This window comes from Vigna radiata, chromosome 8 (assembly GCF_000741045.1).
Source record: "Vigna radiata var. radiata cultivar VC1973A chromosome 8, Vradiata_ver6, whole genome shotgun sequence".
NCBI classification, from domain to species: Eukaryota; Viridiplantae; Streptophyta; class Magnoliopsida; order Fabales; family Fabaceae; genus Vigna; species Vigna radiata.
The window spans coordinates 31,522,289-31,542,156 of NC_028358.1; the positions used below are offsets into that span (position 1 = coordinate 31,522,289).

The 19,868-nt window shown below is 33.3% G+C and overlaps 3 protein-coding genes and 1 long non-coding RNA gene across 7 annotated transcripts in view; all 4 read left to right on the top strand.

Moving 5' to 3' along the window:
* Positions 1–5,542, top strand: part of LOC106770523 — a 16,766-nt gene extending 11,224 nt beyond the window's left edge. Inside the window, exons 1-4 of one of the 3 annotated variants that reach the window (XM_022785150.1) lie at positions 1,735–1,894; positions 2,004–2,138; positions 2,218–2,286; positions 5,330–5,542. In XM_022785150.1, the coding sequence (XP_022640871.1) occupies positions 1,883–1,894; positions 2,004–2,138; positions 2,218–2,286; positions 5,330–5,383 (270 nt within the window). In that variant the 5' untranslated portion in view covers positions 1,735–1,882 and the 3' untranslated portion in view covers positions 5,384–5,542. Of the gene's footprint in view, positions 1–1,734; positions 1,895–2,003; positions 2,139–2,217; positions 2,287–5,329 lie in introns of those variants that run through there. The other 2 variants (XR_002669205.1, XR_002669201.1) reach the window with 2 other exon arrangements.
* Positions 5,543–5,550: 8 nt separating this feature from the next.
* On the top strand, positions 5,551–6,434 carry LOC111242350. The gene is made up of 2 exons (XR_002669208.1): positions 5,551–6,239; positions 6,325–6,434. It is a non-coding gene; the product is annotated as an uncharacterized LOC111242350 (long non-coding RNA).
* Positions 6,435–9,668: 3,234 nt separating this feature from the next.
* On the top strand, positions 9,669–12,214 carry LOC111242324 (calmodulin-binding protein 60 G-like). Its single transcript, XM_022785003.1, has 8 exons — positions 9,669–9,811; positions 9,906–9,972; positions 10,114–10,160; positions 10,273–10,772; positions 10,917–11,077; positions 11,183–11,380; positions 11,487–11,655; positions 11,737–12,214. The coding sequence occupies exons 1-8, from the start codon at positions 9,693–9,695 to the stop codon at positions 11,877–11,879; spliced, it is 1,404 nt and encodes a 467-aa protein (XP_022640724.1). The 5' UTR covers positions 9,669–9,692; the 3' UTR covers positions 11,880–12,214.
* Positions 12,215–12,783: 569 nt separating this feature from the next.
* On the top strand, positions 12,784–18,259 carry LOC106772204 (importin subunit alpha-2). 2 transcript variants are annotated; one of them, XM_014658445.2, is made up of 11 exons: positions 12,784–13,171; positions 13,321–13,417; positions 13,504–13,595; positions 13,682–13,813; positions 14,162–14,347; positions 15,386–15,549; positions 15,631–15,709; positions 16,467–16,595; positions 16,685–16,812; positions 16,914–17,311; positions 17,438–18,259. In XM_014658445.2, exons 1-10 carry the CDS (start codon positions 12,956–12,958, stop codon positions 17,287–17,289), a joined length of 1,599 nt encoding a protein of 532 aa, XP_014513931.1. In that variant the 5' UTR covers positions 12,784–12,955; the 3' UTR covers positions 17,290–17,311; positions 17,438–18,259. The 2 variants fall into 2 exon arrangements, with proteins under 2 accessions (XP_014513931.1, XP_014513930.1); XM_014658444.2 differs by having other exon boundaries at positions 12,785–13,171; positions 17,455–18,259.
* Positions 18,260–19,868: the final 1,609 nt, after the last annotated feature.

Sequence of the window (19,868 nt, forward strand, 5' to 3'; positions counted from 1 at the left end):
AGTTCCTTCACAACCTGATGGTTCAGCCCAAAGACAAATGCAAGAAATCTCCTCTCATCCTCCGCTTTCAAATACAAGGGCGAAATCATACATATAATCANCAACAACTTCAAGTCATTGATGCTCTCGTCGTCGAAATCGAACAGAGTGAACGCCTCGCGGAGTAGGCAAACCTTGTGCTCGTCCACCTTCTTGTTAGCGTGAGCGACCAAGACAGGAGGAAAGGGAGACTTTGCGAAATCAGCGACTCCTTTCCCACCAAATTCTCCTTCCACNATTCCTCACACAAACCCTCAATCGTTGACGATAGAGACAACTCTGACTCATAAACCCTCAATGGGGATTTCAAATTGAGATTGAATTTAGGGTTTCTTAAATTGGGAATTGGGATTAAGATTCTATTTCTTCTACGTTGATTCAAGGCTTGAATTGGAGCTTTTGATCCTCTTTTCTGTTTTGCGATTTGAGAAAGTGAGGTCTTCGGTTTTGAAATTGGGTTTGGGGTTTTGCCTCTTCTTGTGTTAATNTGAGTTTGAGTTTCGGAAGCTCGCATCTGAGGTTTTTGGCAGCTTTTGGGTCTGACGGTGGTTGTATCCTAACTCATTTAACTGCTGGCAATTTTTTCCCAATTTCGAAAACCTAATTTGTTAATAAAACCAATTAAGGAACACGTCAGCACTAAAATTATGACACATTAGTATTAACTGATGCCACATCATCGTTGCATTAACGNCGTTAGTTATACTTTTAGTTATATTTAAAGAGAGATTAATTTGATTCAAAATTTTAAAAATAAATATTCATTTCAAAAATTTTTAAAATAATAGAGTAAATTGAAATTTGTCAACTAAACTGATGATGAAATTGACTATTAAACCTTATAATTATTTATAAATTTTTCTAACTTTTCTATATTTATTATAAATAAAATATAATACAAACTATTTACTTTATTGTAAATTTATTAGTCTATAAAATAATTTTTATATTTTTTGTTATAAAATAATTTTATATTATAAACTTTTAAATAACATAAAAACAATCAAGTGCTTCTTATTCATCATGAACTACAAAAAGCCAGACAAGTAGGTTTGGCAAGAAGGAAGCTGTTCACTACTTTTTCTTTATAGGATGGCGTCTTACCATCATCTCTCATCTATCATGCTTATCGGTGCTGAGGTCTATTTGTTCTTCCCGCCAAACCTACTACTCCACCAATAAGTGATATATTTGCCTATATTATAAGAATCGACTAATTTATCATAACAATGGGATTGGGTGCCTTGTCAGCAAATTTTAATTAATTTTTTTCTCTAATATTTACTTTGATTTTGTAGATTTAGATTCTGTTACGTTGTTTCTCTTACGACTATTTTAATTGAATGAATTTAATTATCTAAATGAACTATAATAATATTACGTAAGGCTTTCATAATAGAATCTAAATTCAGCTTTTTTGACTAATTCTCATTAAGTTGACTTATCTTAATGTCACTTCTGAAAGTCGTATTACTACATTAAACTTGTATTGCATTACTGATTATTGTAAGAAAATAATTCATCATTCTGTAGTATTAAACTGATGGCATACTACGACTAAAATTGAATAATATAGGCAAAAATATCACTTTTCACGTTTTTCACGAATGATAATACATTACCAAGAATAGGTCATTGGTGGTGGGGATTCCTTACCTGATAACAGTTGATCTATTTCATGCCTTGTTTTGCACTATATAACTATAATGACTATAGGTAGAAGAGTATGAACTGATCGTGTTGAGTTGGTAAAATTTTTATCATGTGTTAGTTTCAGGAGAATATCAATATCTATGAAGGTGATAACTCTGAAGAAAGATATGAAGAAACAGAAGAGAAAACGATGGAAGTTTTGGTATATAAACTGTTCAGTCAATCAAATTTTACCCACTATATTTGTAATTTCATTTTGTTATATGTTCATTTATTTTAATTGTTTATCAATCAAATTTTCTGTTCTGAAGATGGACACCACATTAGATGCTCAAGAATGTGACTCAAAAAATGTGGAAAATGATTCTTCTAGTGATAGTTCAGATGACAACAACCATGATGACGATAACTCTGATTTTATTNACGAGCCACATATGACTACAAATGTGAGAATCTTGGACATTGTTCATGTAATTGTTTATTTTTGCAAAATTTAATACTTTAGCACCTTTCTTTTATTTGTAGCCTGTGAAAAGTTCAGAGAACAGTGAGGAAGAAATTGAGGAAAATGCCTCTAAAACTCCGCAAGTAAATGTATAATTTCATAATCCATTTCCACAGTGTTGCTAAAATTTTAAAGTTTATGAATTATTGCAATAGTGTGAAAAATGTTAAGGATGTGGACAATGGTCGGTACTGCGATGGAGAATCGGTAACAGTAGGTCCTGAGCTGTTGCAACAGACTACTAACAAGGTGAAGAAATATATATATATTATCAAATTTGTATTGATGTTTCTAAATATGGTGAGTTTCTTCCTATTACAATAATGTCATCAATATAAATGAAAAGTAATGTGATATGATTTGTACCTTTAAAATTGATTAGAGAAGTATCACTTTTGGTGTTTTGGAAACCCTAATTCAGAAGCGTGTCTCTTAGGTTTTCAAACCAAGCTTGTGGTGCTTGCTTCAAACCATATAAGGCCTTGGACAATCTACATATATAATTTGGGGTGTATGATGTCCTAAGTGTTTGACTCTTAAAACGCCTTCTTGAACCAATCCTAACATAAGTCTTCAGTTGTGATTGGTTGTTGGACATTCCACCCGGTGCATTTGGCGACATTGCATCTTCTTGAGCCAGGCAAATGGAGTCTTCGAAATGAGTTCCCGTTGCTTCTCTGTCAATCGTTCGTTGAGAGTGCAAACATACATAGTTGAAAATGAATGATGCACGGTCAACTGCCCAAAAGAAAATAACTCAAATGAAAACACCAAAACAAATAACAAAAACCCATAACATGTGCAAGAAACGACAAGGACCCCAATACCCAAACCTAAAACCTACAATGGGAGAAGGCATTTACCTTGGTCCAACGGAACTTGCCATTTCAGCAAAACTGAGACAACGGGATATGCAACAAAAAGGCACTGGAGAGCACGAAAATGTCGGTAGAACCGCGGATCGCAAGGAAGAGGACGAAGGCAGAGGAGCAAATGTGAGAGAGAACGAAATTTGTCACACAAAACTAATGAAACAGGCAAAGGGTAGAATTGGAACCCAAATTGTCTGAAACCTTTTTCATTTTGCAGGCCAAAATTAAAAAAAAAAACAATACAAACTACCCAATTGGACGTTGACACCTGGCAGTGTCAAATATGTGTCAAAAATTGGGTGTCAAAATAATGGAACCCATTTCAAAAATCACTTTTTATCTTCTTTTGTTACCATATTCTCGTTCTTTCTCTTTTAAAACCCACCACTTAAAAAAAATATGCATGCACAACCCCCCTCTGTCATGTGCCTTCTTTCGCTTGCTTGCACCCACAACTTACTTCTCTATTTATTTCTTTTAAAAAATCCAAGATCGTGGGCCCCTCCTCTCTTAAAAAGTAAACAACAAGTGGTTCAAGAACCCTACCTTTATGGAGCCTATGACAGTTTTAAGGGATTTAAATCCCAAACTGGCCCACTAGGGAACCAACTTTTGCCTGATATAAATAAATGCACATTCATATATATATATATATATATATATATATATATATATATATATATATATATATATATATATATATATATATAAAACCTATATTTAATTCTGATTCTAATTCCACAACCTAATACAAACACCTTTAATTTACTAAATGCATCTACCTCACACCCCTAGACATAAAATAAATTATAAATAATTTTTATTTGTAGACATAAAATAAATTATAAATTATTCTCAAATTTTTCTCGGATCTCACATATACTTTGATGTATTAAACTTATTATCTTGATGAGTGAGTTAGGGGTCTATGACCTCATATACATCCCTCAACTCTATATTCTTATTGACATCAAACATATATATGATCATAAAATATTTATTTAATATAAGTAATTAGATAAATCAATTAAATATAGAGAATGATTCATAGACTTACATCACCAATAATTGGATAAGGATAATATTCAATTCTTCTTTTATCAATGCAAGTTCTAAGACATCTTACTTATACAAGTATAATGAGATCTCAATGTCTCTTCCAAATACATCAGAATCCCACGAAACTAGCATAATTCATCGCTTATGATGTTAACAAATTGGTGTAATACACCAAGAGGATCGTCAAAAGATAGAGAAATCTTCTTTGAGGGCTTAGGACTTTCCTCTCGATACGATTATTGTTACATGAAAAATAATTTAAATAAGTCTGAACATAAATAACATGGAAACTTAAAAAAATAATGTAATGTAGAGTACGTTTAAGAGTTCGTACTGGGAGGTTAGAAACAGAACCTACCAAATCTTTAGGCTAGACAAGGAAAGATTGAAATGAATGTGCCACAATATATACCTCATTTGTTGGCATAAGAACAAAAGCATTTGATACGAGAACTTCCTCTACTATGACCTTAATCTCATTGTCCGATAACTCCATACCATGAAGAATTGTGGCCTCAAATACTTTTCCATGAGTATTAATGTCCTCTCTTTACCATCCATAATATATATCTGACATCAATGTTATTCCCTGATGAGGGTGGAGTTGAACAACTCCTTGGTTCAGCTTCTACCTTTCAGAACCAATGTTCATGTTATTTTGGTGTTGGCCTGTGCTAGAGATAACGGGGTGTTTCCAATTATTTTGGTTACGGATTAGTCACGTGAGACAAATAGGTTTTGGTATGTAGATTGTCTTTTTCTACTATTATGGACAACGACAATATTTCCTCCAAGGTGTCTTAGCCCCAACTGTACGATGGTTGATATGGTTTCCAGTTGGGTTGAAGACAATGCTTGTAAATCTGTAATTTTGAAATTTAATGAATAAAATAATAAAGCCTGTTGCAAAATTTTTAGCTGCTCGTGTTATTGACTCTTAATATGTCAAGAACTTTACTGACCTAGCTAGTAATCTCTTGTCTTCTCTGAAAAAGAAGTTTTAGTTCGATCCTACATGGCTGTCACTGATGCTATTATGGAATTATCTATATTTGATGAAAATGTAGTTAAGAGCAATATACGTTGTAGGATTACTATTGTTGAAGGTTGTTTTCTTTGCTTAATGTCTGCTATCCTATAAAGCTGATTTCATCTGATGTAATTCTTTTCAGACTTGTAATTCCTCTTTCCCTTTTTGCAGCTTAATCTAAGGGACCTCGAATGGCATGCTCTTAGTTTTACCCTTGATCTATAAAATGGGTTAAGTCTATGAGGTATTTCCAACTGAAATCAACATCCTTTTTTTACTTGTCACATTTTCTCGCTTTTAAAAGCCTAATTGGCATATTAGGCGTAACTAATTAAAAACTAATACGACAAAGTAATAATCTAAAATACAACAAAGCCATTACTGAAGTCAAGTAAGTTATAAAATAATAATATATAGTTTGTCAGTAACATTAGGATTATTAGATATTTTATTTAAACTAACTAAATTGATACTGAATTACTAATTTATATTAGTAACAATACAGAGTTTCAGACACTTTCTCTGATTGATATAGTTGACGTTTCTGAACATGTGTATGAGTAATATTACGTGAACATGTACTATGCAACACACTATGGTTGTGACTTTGTTGAATTGAATGTGTGTTACGTAAAGTAAAGATAAAAGGAAGGGAAATAGCACAAAAAATCTGATACCATAAAGAGAATTCTACTTGTAATTGTGGGATCTGTATACACAAGTACTTTTATTTATGAAGTAGAGATACAATACTATGGAAAAATTGAATACTTAATAATCTGATACCATATGGAGAATACTGCTTGTAATTGTGGGATCTATATACACAACAAGTACTTTTATTTATGAAGTAGAGATACAATACTATGGAAAAAATTGAATACTTAATAATGTAAAATAAGAGTGCATAATTGATCAGGTTAGAAATACATCAGTGTGTTTTATTGTATATTTATTTTAATGTTAATGTGGTAATATTTGTTTTACATTCTCTCAGGAGTTAGTGTTTTCTCCATCTCCTCGTGGAAAGAGGAAAGTAGTAATTTCTACTAATATAGCAGAAATATCACTTACATTAGAGGTAACATCCCATTTATAATCAGTTTGATTATGTCTACGGGTTAGATGAATCCTCCTCCTTATTTCGTATTTTTCTAATCATGCAGGGAATTGTCTATGTTGATGACAGTGTGTTTTCTAAACGGCGGTTCTACAATCCGTTGATCATTGTTATTTCTATTGAAGAGATGTAATGAACCTTGTAATGATTATTTTTTGTTTGATTTATAAATATAACATTGGGTCTATCTTTACTTCTATTTAAGTTTCTTTTTTCCTTTCCAGATTTTAGTTAACATTGTTCTATTACGTAGGCATTATCCTCATTTTCTACATGGGCACTTGTATTTTTCTCAAAATGTTACAGAAGTTTCATCAAGTTTTATGTCACTTATTGTCTTTTTTTAAATTTTATACAAGTTGTTGGTTTATGAAGAATTTAAAACATTAAAATTTTCAATATTTATTGGGTTGATAGTTTCTTAGTCATGGTATTCTATGAATTTTAAATTAACATTAATTATGTATTTTCTTTATTATTTCAGTTCATTAGAATGATTCTAGCTGTCACCTTAGTAATTTTATTTTTATTTTTAGAACTTTTCCTTTCACTTTTTGTTTCCATCTTACGCCGATTTCTTAGATGTCTTTTAAGTGTAACTTTTTTCACGCTTTGTATTGAAATTCTGGTTGTGACTCCAATACCTAGGGCTTTACTAGAAAAAGAGCTGATAGGACTGAACAAGTTTGACTAGGAAAGTGTTACAGATGTTGTTTCAACCATTTAATAAAAATGTTTTTCTTAGTATTTTATATTTTTTTTCTATATAATAGAATTAGTAGATAAAACAGGTTTTTACATAATAAAACATATATTTTATATTTTTTTAATTTTTTTTAAATATTTTATTGAAAATTTATTTTTTTAAAAAAAAACTTAGGTCAATAGATGTGTTTTTTTTTTAAATAAACGTTATTTATTATTGTTAGGCAATAGATAACGTTTATTTAAACAAGTCCTATGTAATGTTAGACATCAATAGATAGCGCTTTCTTAAAAAGTGTTATCTATTGTCAAACACAATAGATAATGTTTTTGTAGAAACACTTGTCATAGATAGCGTTTAAAAAGTACGTACTTAAAAAATGTTATCTATGATAAAAAAAAAGTGTTATCTATGTATTTTTTTGTAGTGAGAAATCTCTTTTTTATAAGGTCAAAGATAGAGGGAAAAAGGGAAAGGGGAACCTTGGCAGCTTGGATGCTTCGTGCTTCCCATCGTATGATCTTCGTTCTTTCTTTATGAGCTCAATCTCCGATCAATTTCGACCTCTATTGGTCAGGGTCTAGTCACTTAAACTTGGCTTCTTCTCTGCTTAACACATGCTCCTCTTTTCAGCTCTCTTGCTTGAAGCCCTAACTTGGGGTTGACTCTTCTCTTTCCTAAATGAGTGTGCTCTTTCTGCCAAAGTGAATGTGCGCACAAGAGTTTTTCTCCAAACTGAAGTGTGAGATGCAAGACCCCTTAAGCAGCTGCAGTTGGTGCGCACTCAGTATACTCTCACACCATAATGAAAGAAAGAGAGGAGAAAGAATTCGCACAATGAAACAATAACAATGAGATCACGAAGTAGAACGTAAAAGAGGATGAAGAGGTTGTGTGCCGCTGCATGCGCGTAAAGAATTGAAGTGGGTAGAAATTATAAAATATTAACTCTAAAAGTAAAATTTTACTCAATGATAAGATAGAAATAGAGAGATGAAGTGAGAGGTAAGAGAGGAAGGGAGCAAGGGGTGGTGATGGAGGGAGCAACACCTTTTTTTGTAATTCAAATTAAAATAATATCACTCTAAAATAATATTAAACTCCAAAACAATAAAAAAGTACCATACAAGTCATGTAATCCAATAGCAAACATGTACTATATGAAGTATACAAATCATAATTAATTGTCATTTATGGATAATAATTAACTATTATGTTTGATTGCTTAAAAATATATTGCACTAATGGTTAATCAATAGTCTTGACTGTCACAAGCCCTATAAATATATAATAGATGTCCAGATCAACAACCCATTAGAATGGATTGCTCGGAAAGGATTAAAGATAAAAAAAGAGCAGGAAAGACAATCGACCCCAAACCAATATAACCGAAACAAAAAAGAAGAAGTAAATTTATAATAATCATAATTTTTGTGTCATTTATCTATTAGAGTCTATAAATTTATAATATTTATTTCCATTTACAATACAATAAGAAATATTAGCTAACAATATTAAAATAGAAAATAATAAATAATTCAAGTTAAAAATTACTTTAATTAAAAATTTCTTTTTTTTTTCAAATTCAATCCGTCTAAACTTGTGATGGACTGAATTAAGTTCTAATTCATTTTGATAGGTCTAAGTCATTTTGATATTACTAGTTTTTAAGTTTTTGAAGATGGAAATTCATACAAATTTCCCATCTCAACCGGAACTTTCTCTGAAATAGTTTCTGTAAAATATCTGATTATGGTCACCAGTTACCTACTTCCCACACATTCAACCGTATTTTCCTTCCACGTTGCCTCTTTAACATCTTCGCATTCTGCCACTTCTAGACTCGTTGAAATTGACTATATCAACCAACCACCGCCTAGTGCAAGCGTTTTTCTTTTCTAATATAAAATAACTTCATTCATCTCTCCACCTATTTCTTTGACTCGCTTTTTTGCAACCCATCAACAAAATAGAGGGTTTTCAGAGTTATACGTACTCCATTCATTATGTTATTGTCATATACTTTCTCTAATACATCTTTCACTCTTATCAAAATTTAAATATGATTTCAACAACGTTAAGTCAATAATAATAAAGAATTTGTTAAAAAATTCTATTACAATTATAGTATCTGTGTATCTAGTTCTAAAGGAAAAGATCAACAAAAAATTAACGCAGTTATGCTGTGCTCAGTGTTTCTTTCGTTAGCGCGTAGGTGGAGAAAAACATTGTCACTAGTGACCGTGGTAACGGGGTTTCACCAACCTTAAAAGCGCGTTTGCATGTTCTTTGGTACCCCTGTCGTATGATCGTACACAAATTACGTTTTCACAATAATCATTGTCAATCCATCACTTTCTAGTTCCCAACAACGCGGTTAGTTAGTATTTATTTTGATTTCAAAGTTCCACAATTCTTTTGGAAGAACAAAGAATGGTTACAGTGGTTCCTTCTATTGTTAAAATAATCTGATGGTCGCTTTTATGTTTTCAATGTTTCATTAGTGTCCAAAAATGTTTGTTCTTTTGGTTGATAAAAGACAAAAATGGTTTATACGAAGTGCTTCTCAAGTGTCTCTTTACGTGTCGCGTTTGCGCACTGCTTAACGAGGCTTCCTTTCATCTTCCTCACATTTATAAATACGCCATTAAAGGTTATATCGTTGGGATCTCTGAGAACTGCTGTAGTTATTCATTTCAAATCCTTGGATGGTCTCAAATAATAAGCAAACTTTCGAGGGGAATGAAATTGGTGAGCGCAGAGGTAACAGAATACCAATTATGCAATCTAGACAGAGACATAATGATCCAAAACAAGCACCTCTTAGGTACTTGCCATTTGTAACACTTATTATGGTGTCACTTGATACAAACTCTAAATTTGATTCATTTTTTTGCTGTTATGTTGTGGTGTGGCCTTAGAAATGTGAGAAAAGGGGTGTGGCCCAAGGACTATGAGTTGTACTTTGAACGTTTCTTTCGAAAAGTGGTAAGAATTTAACGAGTCTCTTATACTATGATGTAAAAACGTGTACTGTTTCTAACTATTTTTGCAGTTGCTAAATTGCGATTTGAATATGCACGTTTTCTTTAACCTTTCACTGATGTGTATTATAAATGCACGAGCTAGGTACGCGAGGAGTTGGAACGTAGAATCCAAGATTACTTACCTGCAAGGTTTGCTTCTCTAGCTTGTTTTGTGCTTTGTATTACGTTGTTAGTTGTGTTTGTTAATATTCATTACTTGTTTAATGTTTAATATGTGATATTCTTTTCAAATTTGTTACAGGGCATGGTTTGATCAGATTGGCGGTGATACGTCGAGAGCATCGCCCTTTGAGCTGCGTTTCACTAATAAATTGCCTGATATAATTTTTACCCACTCTAACGTGATATCAGAGGATAAAACACCCATTCAAATTGCTCTCTTTGATGTCAGAGACCAGTCAGTGGTTAATGTTGGTCCCCTCTCCTCTGCAAAGGTAGAAATCTGTGCCCTCAATGGCGAGTTCGGTTTCAGTGGAAGTGAGGATTGGACTGAAGGTGAATTCAATGTCAATATCTTGCGTGAGAGAGATGGCCGAAGACCATTGTTGAATGGAGATAGACTTATAACATTGAAAAACGGAGTAGGTTGTATCAATAAAGTTATGTTCACGGATAATTCAAGGTGGATACGGAGCAGAAAGTTTAGGTTGGGAGCCAAAGTTATCCAAACAACTTCTAACGAAGCTAACATTAAGGAAGGTAGAAGCGAACCTTTTGTAGTCAAAGATTACAGAGGAGAATGTAAGTATCAAAAACATCTTATTCTTTTAAGGTCGTATCTATTGTTTTTGTTCTTGTCATTTGTATCTATGATATTTTATTTTTTATTATAGTCTTTGTCTACTAGGAAAACTATTTCAATGAACTGAAATTTTGTCGTTTCAGCTTACAAGAAACACCACCCTCCTTCCCTGAAGGATGACGTTTGGAGATTAAAACAAATTGCCAAAGATGGAAAAATTCACAAGAGGCTGTCCCTCCAGGGAATTCACACCGTGAAGGACCTTTTGCGGTTATACACAACAAATCCATCTTTGTTACTTGAGGTAAAAATTCGGTTTTTCCTTTCTTTTTTATCATGTGTAGATAATTATTGAAATTCATACATAGAATATGCATATTCATGTTGATTTATTGTTCTGGAGATGTAGAAGGTTGGCAACATTTCAAAGAGATCATGGATGTCAATTATTGAACATGTCAAGACTTGTGTGATAGATGACGACGAGACTTTCTTATACCAGGAACAATCTACCAGTTTGATTTTCAATTCCATCTATGTCCTTGTGGGTGTGAGTTTTGATGGACAAAATTATGTATCCCCTAATACTCTTAGCTCCGATGAGAAGGTAAACACTTATGTTATGCTGTATTCTGCCCTCTGACAGATTTAAGGATTTTGTTGTGTTTATACCTGTGGGTTAGAAGTGATTGGATCCTTTCTTCAAATGGCAGCTTGTGGTGGAAATAATGAAGCAGCATGCTTACCAAAATATGGATAATCTCATATCAGTTCACAAGACACCACTGAGCTGCTTAACACCATTGGCATGTGTAGGAGTGAGACAGTCTGATGCTACAGAGCAAGGTCTTCAACAGTTAGATATCTCTGCAGAACAAAATGGTATATCATCTGATCTTAGACTTTTTTGGCTATTTCCTATTAAATGTCTCCTTCTCATGCTTTTAGTTTTTTATTGTGCAGGTCATGGTCACCCGTATGCCTCAACTTCATATGGGGAAGAAGACCTTCACAGTCACAATATCTACTCTGATCCAAATTCAATGTCAGACATAACAGACAAAATGTGTCTATTAGAGTATGTAGGCTTTGGTTGGTTTCCATAGACAAAATGTGTCTATATCTATATTTATGTTCATGTTTGTGGAAGTTACTAGACTTAGATTGAGAGTGCTGAAGAGATCCTGAACATGGGTCCTCGCGCTCCCACAGCATAACAAATCACATGTACAATTTGTGGTAAAATTAGTTTCGTAAGTGAAGGTGAAAGGCAATTACCCAATCATCGACTTAGCATGTTTCCTATGGTACACTGTACAATTGATGGACAAAAATAACCTGAACTCTGCTTATCTCGTACATTTTCGTTCCATATTTTACTTAAAAGAAATTAAAGAAATCATGCATTTGTTATTTTCCAATTCCAAATGAGTGACATCAGTGGAGAGGACTGTATTTAAAGTATTGTCTATTTTAAAGTATTTAATTCTAATTATGTTCTTAAAAGATGTATCTAAATGTAAAAATATACGATTTAAAGATATTATTGTTCCAATCAAATAAAATAATATTATTTGATATTATTTATTTTAAAATTCCATCGACTTATTATAAAGTTGAAAGGCGGAGTTGATCACTAACTAAAACGATTGAGTATACCAAATTCTTTTATAAAAAAAGCTTGTTTAAAACAATTTCTTCTAAAATATATTTCATGTCATTTTAAAAGTTATGGGTTGTAGTTAAAAATTAGGGGTTGCAAGAAAAAGAAGAAGAAGCCGATGAATAATAAAATATTAAATGTATTGTTTGGGCCAAGTGACATTTTGTGCTGATAAATAATGAAGTAGTATTGCATGCAACTCTGACTTGTGTCGTCTCCTATGGAAGTAACCTTTTCCCTCATATTCATCCAATTCAAACCAGTGGCATTTTCGAAAATGTGAGCGGATCCAGGTCCACTTTCATCACAACTTCTGCTTCCACTTCCACCCTTGTATATAAACCTTTCACTTTCCACTTCCCCTATTCAAACTCTCAAGAAAACCCAAAATTCTCTCTTTACTTTCCCATATCCAGTTATCCCAAACCCTACCGTACCGTTAGGTTCCCTAATTAAACACTCCCAGGAACGGTGCGCTGCTTCTTCTTCGGACGATTTCCGTCGATTCTCTCTAAAACGATGTCGTATCGCCCAAGCGGGAACAACAGGACCGAGGTCCGCCGGAACCGGTACAAGGTGGCGGTGGATGCCGAGGAAGGTCGGAGACGGCGTGAAGACACCATGGTGGAGATCCGGAAGAACCGCAGAGAAGAGAGTTTGCAGAAGAAGAGGCGTGAAGGGCTCCAACCTCAACAGATTCCTGCTTCCATTCACTCCACTTTGGTAGAGAAGAAGGTCAATTATCGAATTGCTTTCGTTTTTATCTTTTCTTGGTGTTTTCGTCTCACTCTGATTGTTCAATTGATTTGCATAATTCGTTATAGTTGCGTTTGCTTTAATTTTTGAATTAAAGTAGTGTGGTTGGATGTTCTATGTTGATGCAGTTGGAACACCTACCATCAATGGTTGCTGGTGTTTGGTCTGAGGACAATAACCTGCAGCTCGAAGCAACGACTCAGTTTAGGAAGCTGCTTTCGATTGGTTCGGATTAGTCTTTCTGTTTAATTTGTTTGGTGAATTTAATGAAGGTTTAGTTGATCTGTTTTTTTTTTTTTTTTTTTTGCCAGAACGAAGTCCTCCGATTGAGGAAGTTATTCAGACTGGTGTAGTTTCTCGGTTTGTCGAATTTCTGACGAGGGAAGACTTTCCGCAGTTGCAGGTTTTTGCTTGTCTGTTTTTTTATTTGTTTTTGAGTTAGTAATTTGAATATTACTTATGTTGTTGTTTGTCTGTTTCGTGTTGCAGTTTGAGGCCGCTTGGGCTTTGACAAATATAGCTTCTGGAACGTCTGAAAACACCAAGGTGGTGATTGACCATGGGGCAGTACCAATATTCGTGAAGCTACTTGCTTCCCCCAGTGATGATGTCCGTGAACAGGTATGTATTATTCATATCTTAACATACCTTCATTTGCCTGTGAAATCGAAAAACATTTGTGCTTGAGATCAGGATTTTTGTGTTAATGAAATTAAAAGGGTGGCACTTTTCTGTTTTTGATTTGGATGTTTGTGGGTTTGGTGTTCTTATGTACGTGCCTGCAAAAAGGGAATGGGTTTGAGCGGTCAGCTTTGTACTTGTGTTGGGTATTTTGTTTATCAACTATTAATACATAGCTAACAACAGAAGACTGACAACAATACCTTGTAGTTGCATACTTGCCTTGTATCATGCTATCATTTTGTAATAGCTTAACAATTTTGCTGTTGGTGTTTTGGGTATTTATAGGCGGTGTGGGCATTAGGAAATGTTGCTGGGGATTCTCCTAGATGCCGTGACCTTGTTCTCGGTCATGGAGCATTGATTCCTTTGTTAGCTCAATTGAACGAACAGGCGAAGCTTTCTATGCTTAGAAATGCTACTTGGACACTTTCGAACTTCTGTAGGGGCAAGCCACAGCCTCCTTTTGATCAGGTATAGAAATATCTATTGCTTAATCTCTATAAATAATTCAGTTTGGTGAAAAATATATATTTTCGGCCCTTACATTTTGTATATATATTGTATTCTCTGTTAATATGATGAAACGCTCACTCTTGGTTGGTGAAATATTATTTATGTAGTTATCAACATTGAAATTTGCATGTCTGTCACATGATTAAAGGGAAAGCAGTTATATATAACTCAATTTATTATTTTGAATGTTCTTGTTAATCAAGTCTGTGTCTAGTATCTACCTTATAGACTAAAAGTTTTATGTGATTATGCATTATATTTACACCTTATTATAGTTGGTTCCTATTATCTGATGAACATTCTTCAGTTTTTTCTTCATTGTATATCAGCAAAATATTTCCTCTCCTATTATGAAGTTGCAAATATGCTTTCAGGCTCTGAAACTATTGTCTATGCTAGGAGAAATAAGGAATAGAAGGGCTGTGAGGGAGGGTTCAGATTGATGTGTGAACCCTGAGCGTAGTAGAATTGATAGCTCTCAGTGTGTGAATTGGCTGGGTCCTGGAAGGGAAAAAGTATGTTTCAAGAGGGTGGTTCGTGAGAGGGAGAGGGAAATTTGGAAAGTTAAGGTTGCTCTGGCCACAGGGAGTGGTGTGCACTATCTTTATAGCGCTCTTTCTGATTTTATTTAGTTTTTTTTTTTTTTTTTTTTTTTTTTTTTTTTTTTTTTTTAATTTCAGTCCTATTTTGTCGTATTTGGCATCATTTTATAGTTCGTGAGATAGCTCACTTGTCAGGAGCCGAGTTTCAATCTCTCCAGTTGAATATATTTGCACTTCTGTACATCTTGAGTAGGCCATTATTATCAAATTATACTGTTAACTGTTTTCCTTACAATCATTCAAGCAAACTGGTAATATTGAATTAGTAACAAAAAAAAAACTTTTAGGGTTACACATTGGCTATATCATTGTGTAGTTGTTTTCTTAATCGTGTCATGCTTGTATTGATTGATTATTAGCTGCTATTTTTACTTTACTATTTTTTTTCCATAAGGTTAAACCTGCACTGCCTGCTCTTGCACGTCTTATCCATTCAAATGATGAAGAAGTCTTGACTGATGCATGTTGGGCACTGTCATATCTTTCTGATGGTACAAATGATAAAATTCAAGCTGTAATTGAAGCTGGTGTTTGTCCCCGACTTGTTGAGCTTCTAATGTGAGTACTCCTATCTCAAAAATGACTATGCTAAGACATGTATCTCATATGTCATTTTAATGCTGTCCCACACTTCTTCAGGCATCCATCCCCTTCAGTATTAATTCCTGCTCTTAGAACTGTTGGAAATATTGTCACTGGAGATGATATGCAAACACAGGTATTATGTTCAAGAATGTCCCTTGTAGTTGTTGTGTACAGTATGTGACTTTGCCTTTTTACATTACACTATTGCAGAATAAGGAAAACAGTGATAGCATTACTCGCAATTAGCCTTTTGAATTTTCCTTTTTTCTTTTTTACTGTTGGAGTCTTGTTATCATTGATGCAAAGTACCCTACAGTATGACTATTTTATATATTTATCATCTAGTGTGTTTATCATCTAGAAGTTTATCCATTAATGTTTCTTTTTAAGGTTACTAGATCTTTGTGGTTTCCCTCGCCCTCAAAACTAACATGCATCAAAGTGAAATGCTATTTGCTTGAGGCATATGCCAATTCTTTCTCTCGGCTGGACATATAAGGATTTTCTCCGGAATGTCATATTTAGATGATTCCAATCTGTAGTTTGGTTCTTAAGGTGTGTTGAAATAGCTTATACATCCATGTAATCATTAAGTATAAGGCAGGAGGTTGAGTGTTAGATAACCTCTGTCCCTAGTTCTATGTCCAAGTACCCTAGGACAGAGCTTTTTGCCTTTTAGTCTTCCTATTCTATCAACCTTCACACACACACACACATATACAGAACTATGAGAGGGGTTGATTAAGCCCTCTAGAAATATATTTCTCTGTTTTAATCTGAAGTAGGTGTAACTCAATAGGTTATTGCCAAGACCACCTGATCAAACTCTTATCTGATGATTTTTTTTTCTAGTTCATGTTTGCTTTAACCTATTGTTTTTTGCTCAATAGGTTATCATCAATCATCAGGCTCTTCCTTGTCTTCTGAATCTGTTGACCAATAATTATAAAAAAAGCATTAAGAAGGAAGCTTGTTGGACTATATCAAACATTACAGCTGGGAATAAACAGCAGATTCAGGTTTAGTTACTTCTTCATTTTATGTTAATTAAAACTTGTTAGTTATTTTATGTTCTTGCAATAATATGTTTGGTTCCTGATAATAACAGGCTGTGATTGAGGCTAATTTAATTACTCCTCTGGTCAACTTACTTCAAAATGCCGAGTTTGATATCAAGAAAGAGGCTGCTTGGGCTATTTCAAATGCTACATCTGGTGGTTCCCACGATCAAATCAAGTATGGAGAAGCACTGTTCTTTAATATTCTTCAGGAGGTTAATATGATATCATGATTTTATTTGTTGCAAGATATATGAATTATTTATCTCTGGTTTACAGGTTCCTAGTAAGTCAAGGGTGTATTAAGCCCTTGTGTGATCTTCTCATCTGTCCCGATCCTAGGATTGTAACAGTTTGCTTGGAAGGCCTTGAAAACATCTTGAAGGTGGGAGAAGCTGATAAAAGTATTGGCAACACTGGTGATGTGAATCTATATGCCCAAATGATTGATGACGCTGAGGGACTGGAGAAAATTGAGAACCTCCAGAGTCATGACAATACAGAGATTTATGAAAAGGCAGTGAAGATTCTTGAGACATATTGGTTGGAGGAGGAAGACGAGACTATGCCTCCTGGGGATGCATCTCAGTCAGGATTTAACTTTGGTAACAATGATGCTCCTGCTGTTCCTTCCGGTGGATTCAACTTTAATTAGAAGATGCTCATACTCTACCGGGGTATCATTTTATATTTGGCTTTGATCTTGCTTATCTTATCTGTTTATTATTTAATGAAATTAATCAATTATGTTTTGGCAGTTTGCATGTGTTTATGCTTTCTTCAATTGTTCAATGATTATTCAGAATTTCATCAACTGCAGGAGTTTTGATTGGTCTATCAGTGTAAAGTCCTCCATTATGACGGGACAGCAGTTGGGGGACAGGTCAAAGTCTTGTCATTGTCATTGGGTCTTACATGGTCCATCAAGTAAATACATGGTTGCTGGACCGGCTTGGGTTTTTGCAGTGCCTGGTATTTCATATCTAATGGTGTAAAATGCTTTGTGGCTATATTTTTTTGCCACCGTAGAGTCTTCTTTCTGCCAAGTGATCATTCCATAGAATTAATGAATGCTCAGTCTTGTGATTTTTTCTATCTTGTTATATATGTCATAGATTGCAGTTAAAGTTACGATTGGTTTTTTGGCAAATGCCAAATGCTAAATGCTACTACCCATTAGTTACAAGGAACCTTGGACTCTTTCTTTTATCCACTTCCTTTGTAAGCTTTATTTTACCCCTTCATAGTTCCATTATTATGTAGGTTCTGGTTACTGATGGTGCAATTATTGTGTAACCCCAACTTTATATACTTATATTCTGGGCTGTCAGTCTATTCTAATCCGTTCCAGTCTCTCTCGACGTGATCAGAGATGGGAAAGACAGTCTCCTCTGCTAAGGAACTTGAAACATTTTACTATTAGTTGTGCTAGGGCAAAAGGGTCTTTTTACAGTCAAAACGTCTTCTAGATGCAGATGTAAAGGGAGAAAATAACCTTCAATGAGATTTTAGGTTCGTATTAAATGAATCTTTAGGTTTTACTCGTGATTTATTTTTACTAGATATATTGCCAATGTAAACTAGCTTTAGCTTAAGCTTATTATTCCATATTGTGTTTGTGTAAAGGTGGTCTATATGTCTAACTTATAATTAGTTAATAGCTAGGTTTATGTTAATAAATGTGCCGTCATTATTTTGAAAAGATATTTTTAAACTTCGTTTTACAGGTTGTGCTTAATTTATGCTTCATTTAGATATATTAAATGGACTTTCGTAGATACAAATTGTATGAAAAAGATTAGTACTGTTAATATGTGAATTTTTAAGGCATCAAAACTAAAAGAAAGTTATCAAATAATAATTTATAGGGAATTCAAGAGATAGAATAATTTTTATGTTAATGCCAACTTATTTACCTTAATTTTTCGTAAGTTCTCTCTTTTATCTTTTGCTTAAATGTTAGTTGAAAATTGAAATTTCTTTATTTTCTTCTAAATAAATTTACGAAGTTTGAGTTTAGAAACTTGTATTTTTGTTTGGAATGTAAGGAGATAATCATTATTTATAAAAGGAGGGATAATTGTTTGTTTAATTGTGAGAATATGATTGTAAATAGTAATTCACCACATTGAAATATAGAGCTGTTGTTTATGCAATAACTATAGAATTTATGTTACTATTAATGCAATAGTTCAATTATAATTATGTTATTTTGTGTTTGCGTAAAAGTTGAACAATAAAAACATAATAAAATAGTTCGTTCTTTTATATATATATATATATATATATATATGAGTTTGCTAATTTAGGCCTGTTTTTTAGTTGGTACATTTTAGCAATGTGTACAAAAATATCCTTATATCATGAATTTTAAGTTTTAAGGTTATGCGTATTTTAATAATTTTCATTCTCAAANTTAAAAAAATAAAAAAGAAACCCCAAATTCCTTATCCATCTCTCTCATTCCTCTCAATCTTTCTCTTTCACTTCCACATTTTCTTTATCATCCTAATTAAAAAAAATCAAAAACATTTGTTTTATTTTAATAATTTTCATTCTCAAAATTAAAAAAAAAAAAACTCCAAACCCTTACTCACCTCCTTCATTCCTCTCAACCCTTTCTTCTTCATCTCTCTCATTCAACACATTTCTTCTCTCATGCACTAGCTTAAACTAAAAAAACACTCATTATTAAATAAAATGGTTAGAGAAAAAAATACTTACATGAATAAAAAAATTAAAGCATCTAATTTTTTCTTTATATAATTATAAATAAAATTTCAAGATTTAGAATTTTTATTGTTTGATTTTATAATTGAGAATTTTATTGTATTTTGATTTGTTTTTTTCTTTAGTAAAGGAAATCAAGTTAATGAATTTCTACCAAAAAAAATTAAATGGCCACAGATCAATGTTAGGTAGTAGTCTCAGAATGTAAAGGAATGTAAAAGAAGGATGCTCATAAGTCTTGGTGCAAGTTGTGCCCGTCAGCTGTAATATATATAGTGAAGATAATGAAATTAAAGAGATTTTGAATGAACTTTTTTCGAAAGGTGAATATGACTCAACTCTTTACAAAAGTAAATCGTTTAATAATGAATGTTTTTTTAGTTGGGGCTAGTGCAGAGATGACAGAGAAAATGTTTGAGTGAGAGAGATGAAGGAGAAAGGGTTGAGAGGAATGAAGGAGGTGAGTAAGGGTTTGAGATTTTCTTTTTTTAGTTTTGAGAATGA

Excerpts from the sequence above, each read along its gene's own strand:
- LOC111242324 (XM_022785003.1), top strand. The coding sequence starts at position 9,693 with ATGGTCTCAAATAATAAGCAAACTTTCGAGGGGAATGAAATTGGTGAG. Across the intron at positions 9,812-9,905 it reads CCAAAACAAGCACCTCTTAG|AAATGTGAGAAAAGGGGTGT; the intron begins GTACTTGCCATT and ends GTGTGGCCTTAG. Across the intron at positions 11,381-11,486 it reads CTCTTAGCTCCGATGAGAAG|CTTGTGGTGGAAATAATGAA; the intron begins GTAAACACTTAT and ends TTCAAATGGCAG.
- LOC106772204 (XM_014658445.2), top strand. The coding sequence starts at position 12,956 with ATGTCGTATCGCCCAAGCGGGAACAACAGGACCGAGGTCCGCCGGAAC. Across the intron at positions 13,418-13,503 it reads TAGGAAGCTGCTTTCGATTG|AACGAAGTCCTCCGATTGAG; the intron begins GTTCGGATTAGT and ends TTTTTTTGCCAG. Across the intron at positions 14,348-15,385 it reads CACAGCCTCCTTTTGATCAG|GTTAAACCTGCACTGCCTGC; the intron begins GTATAGAAATAT and ends TTTTTCCATAAG.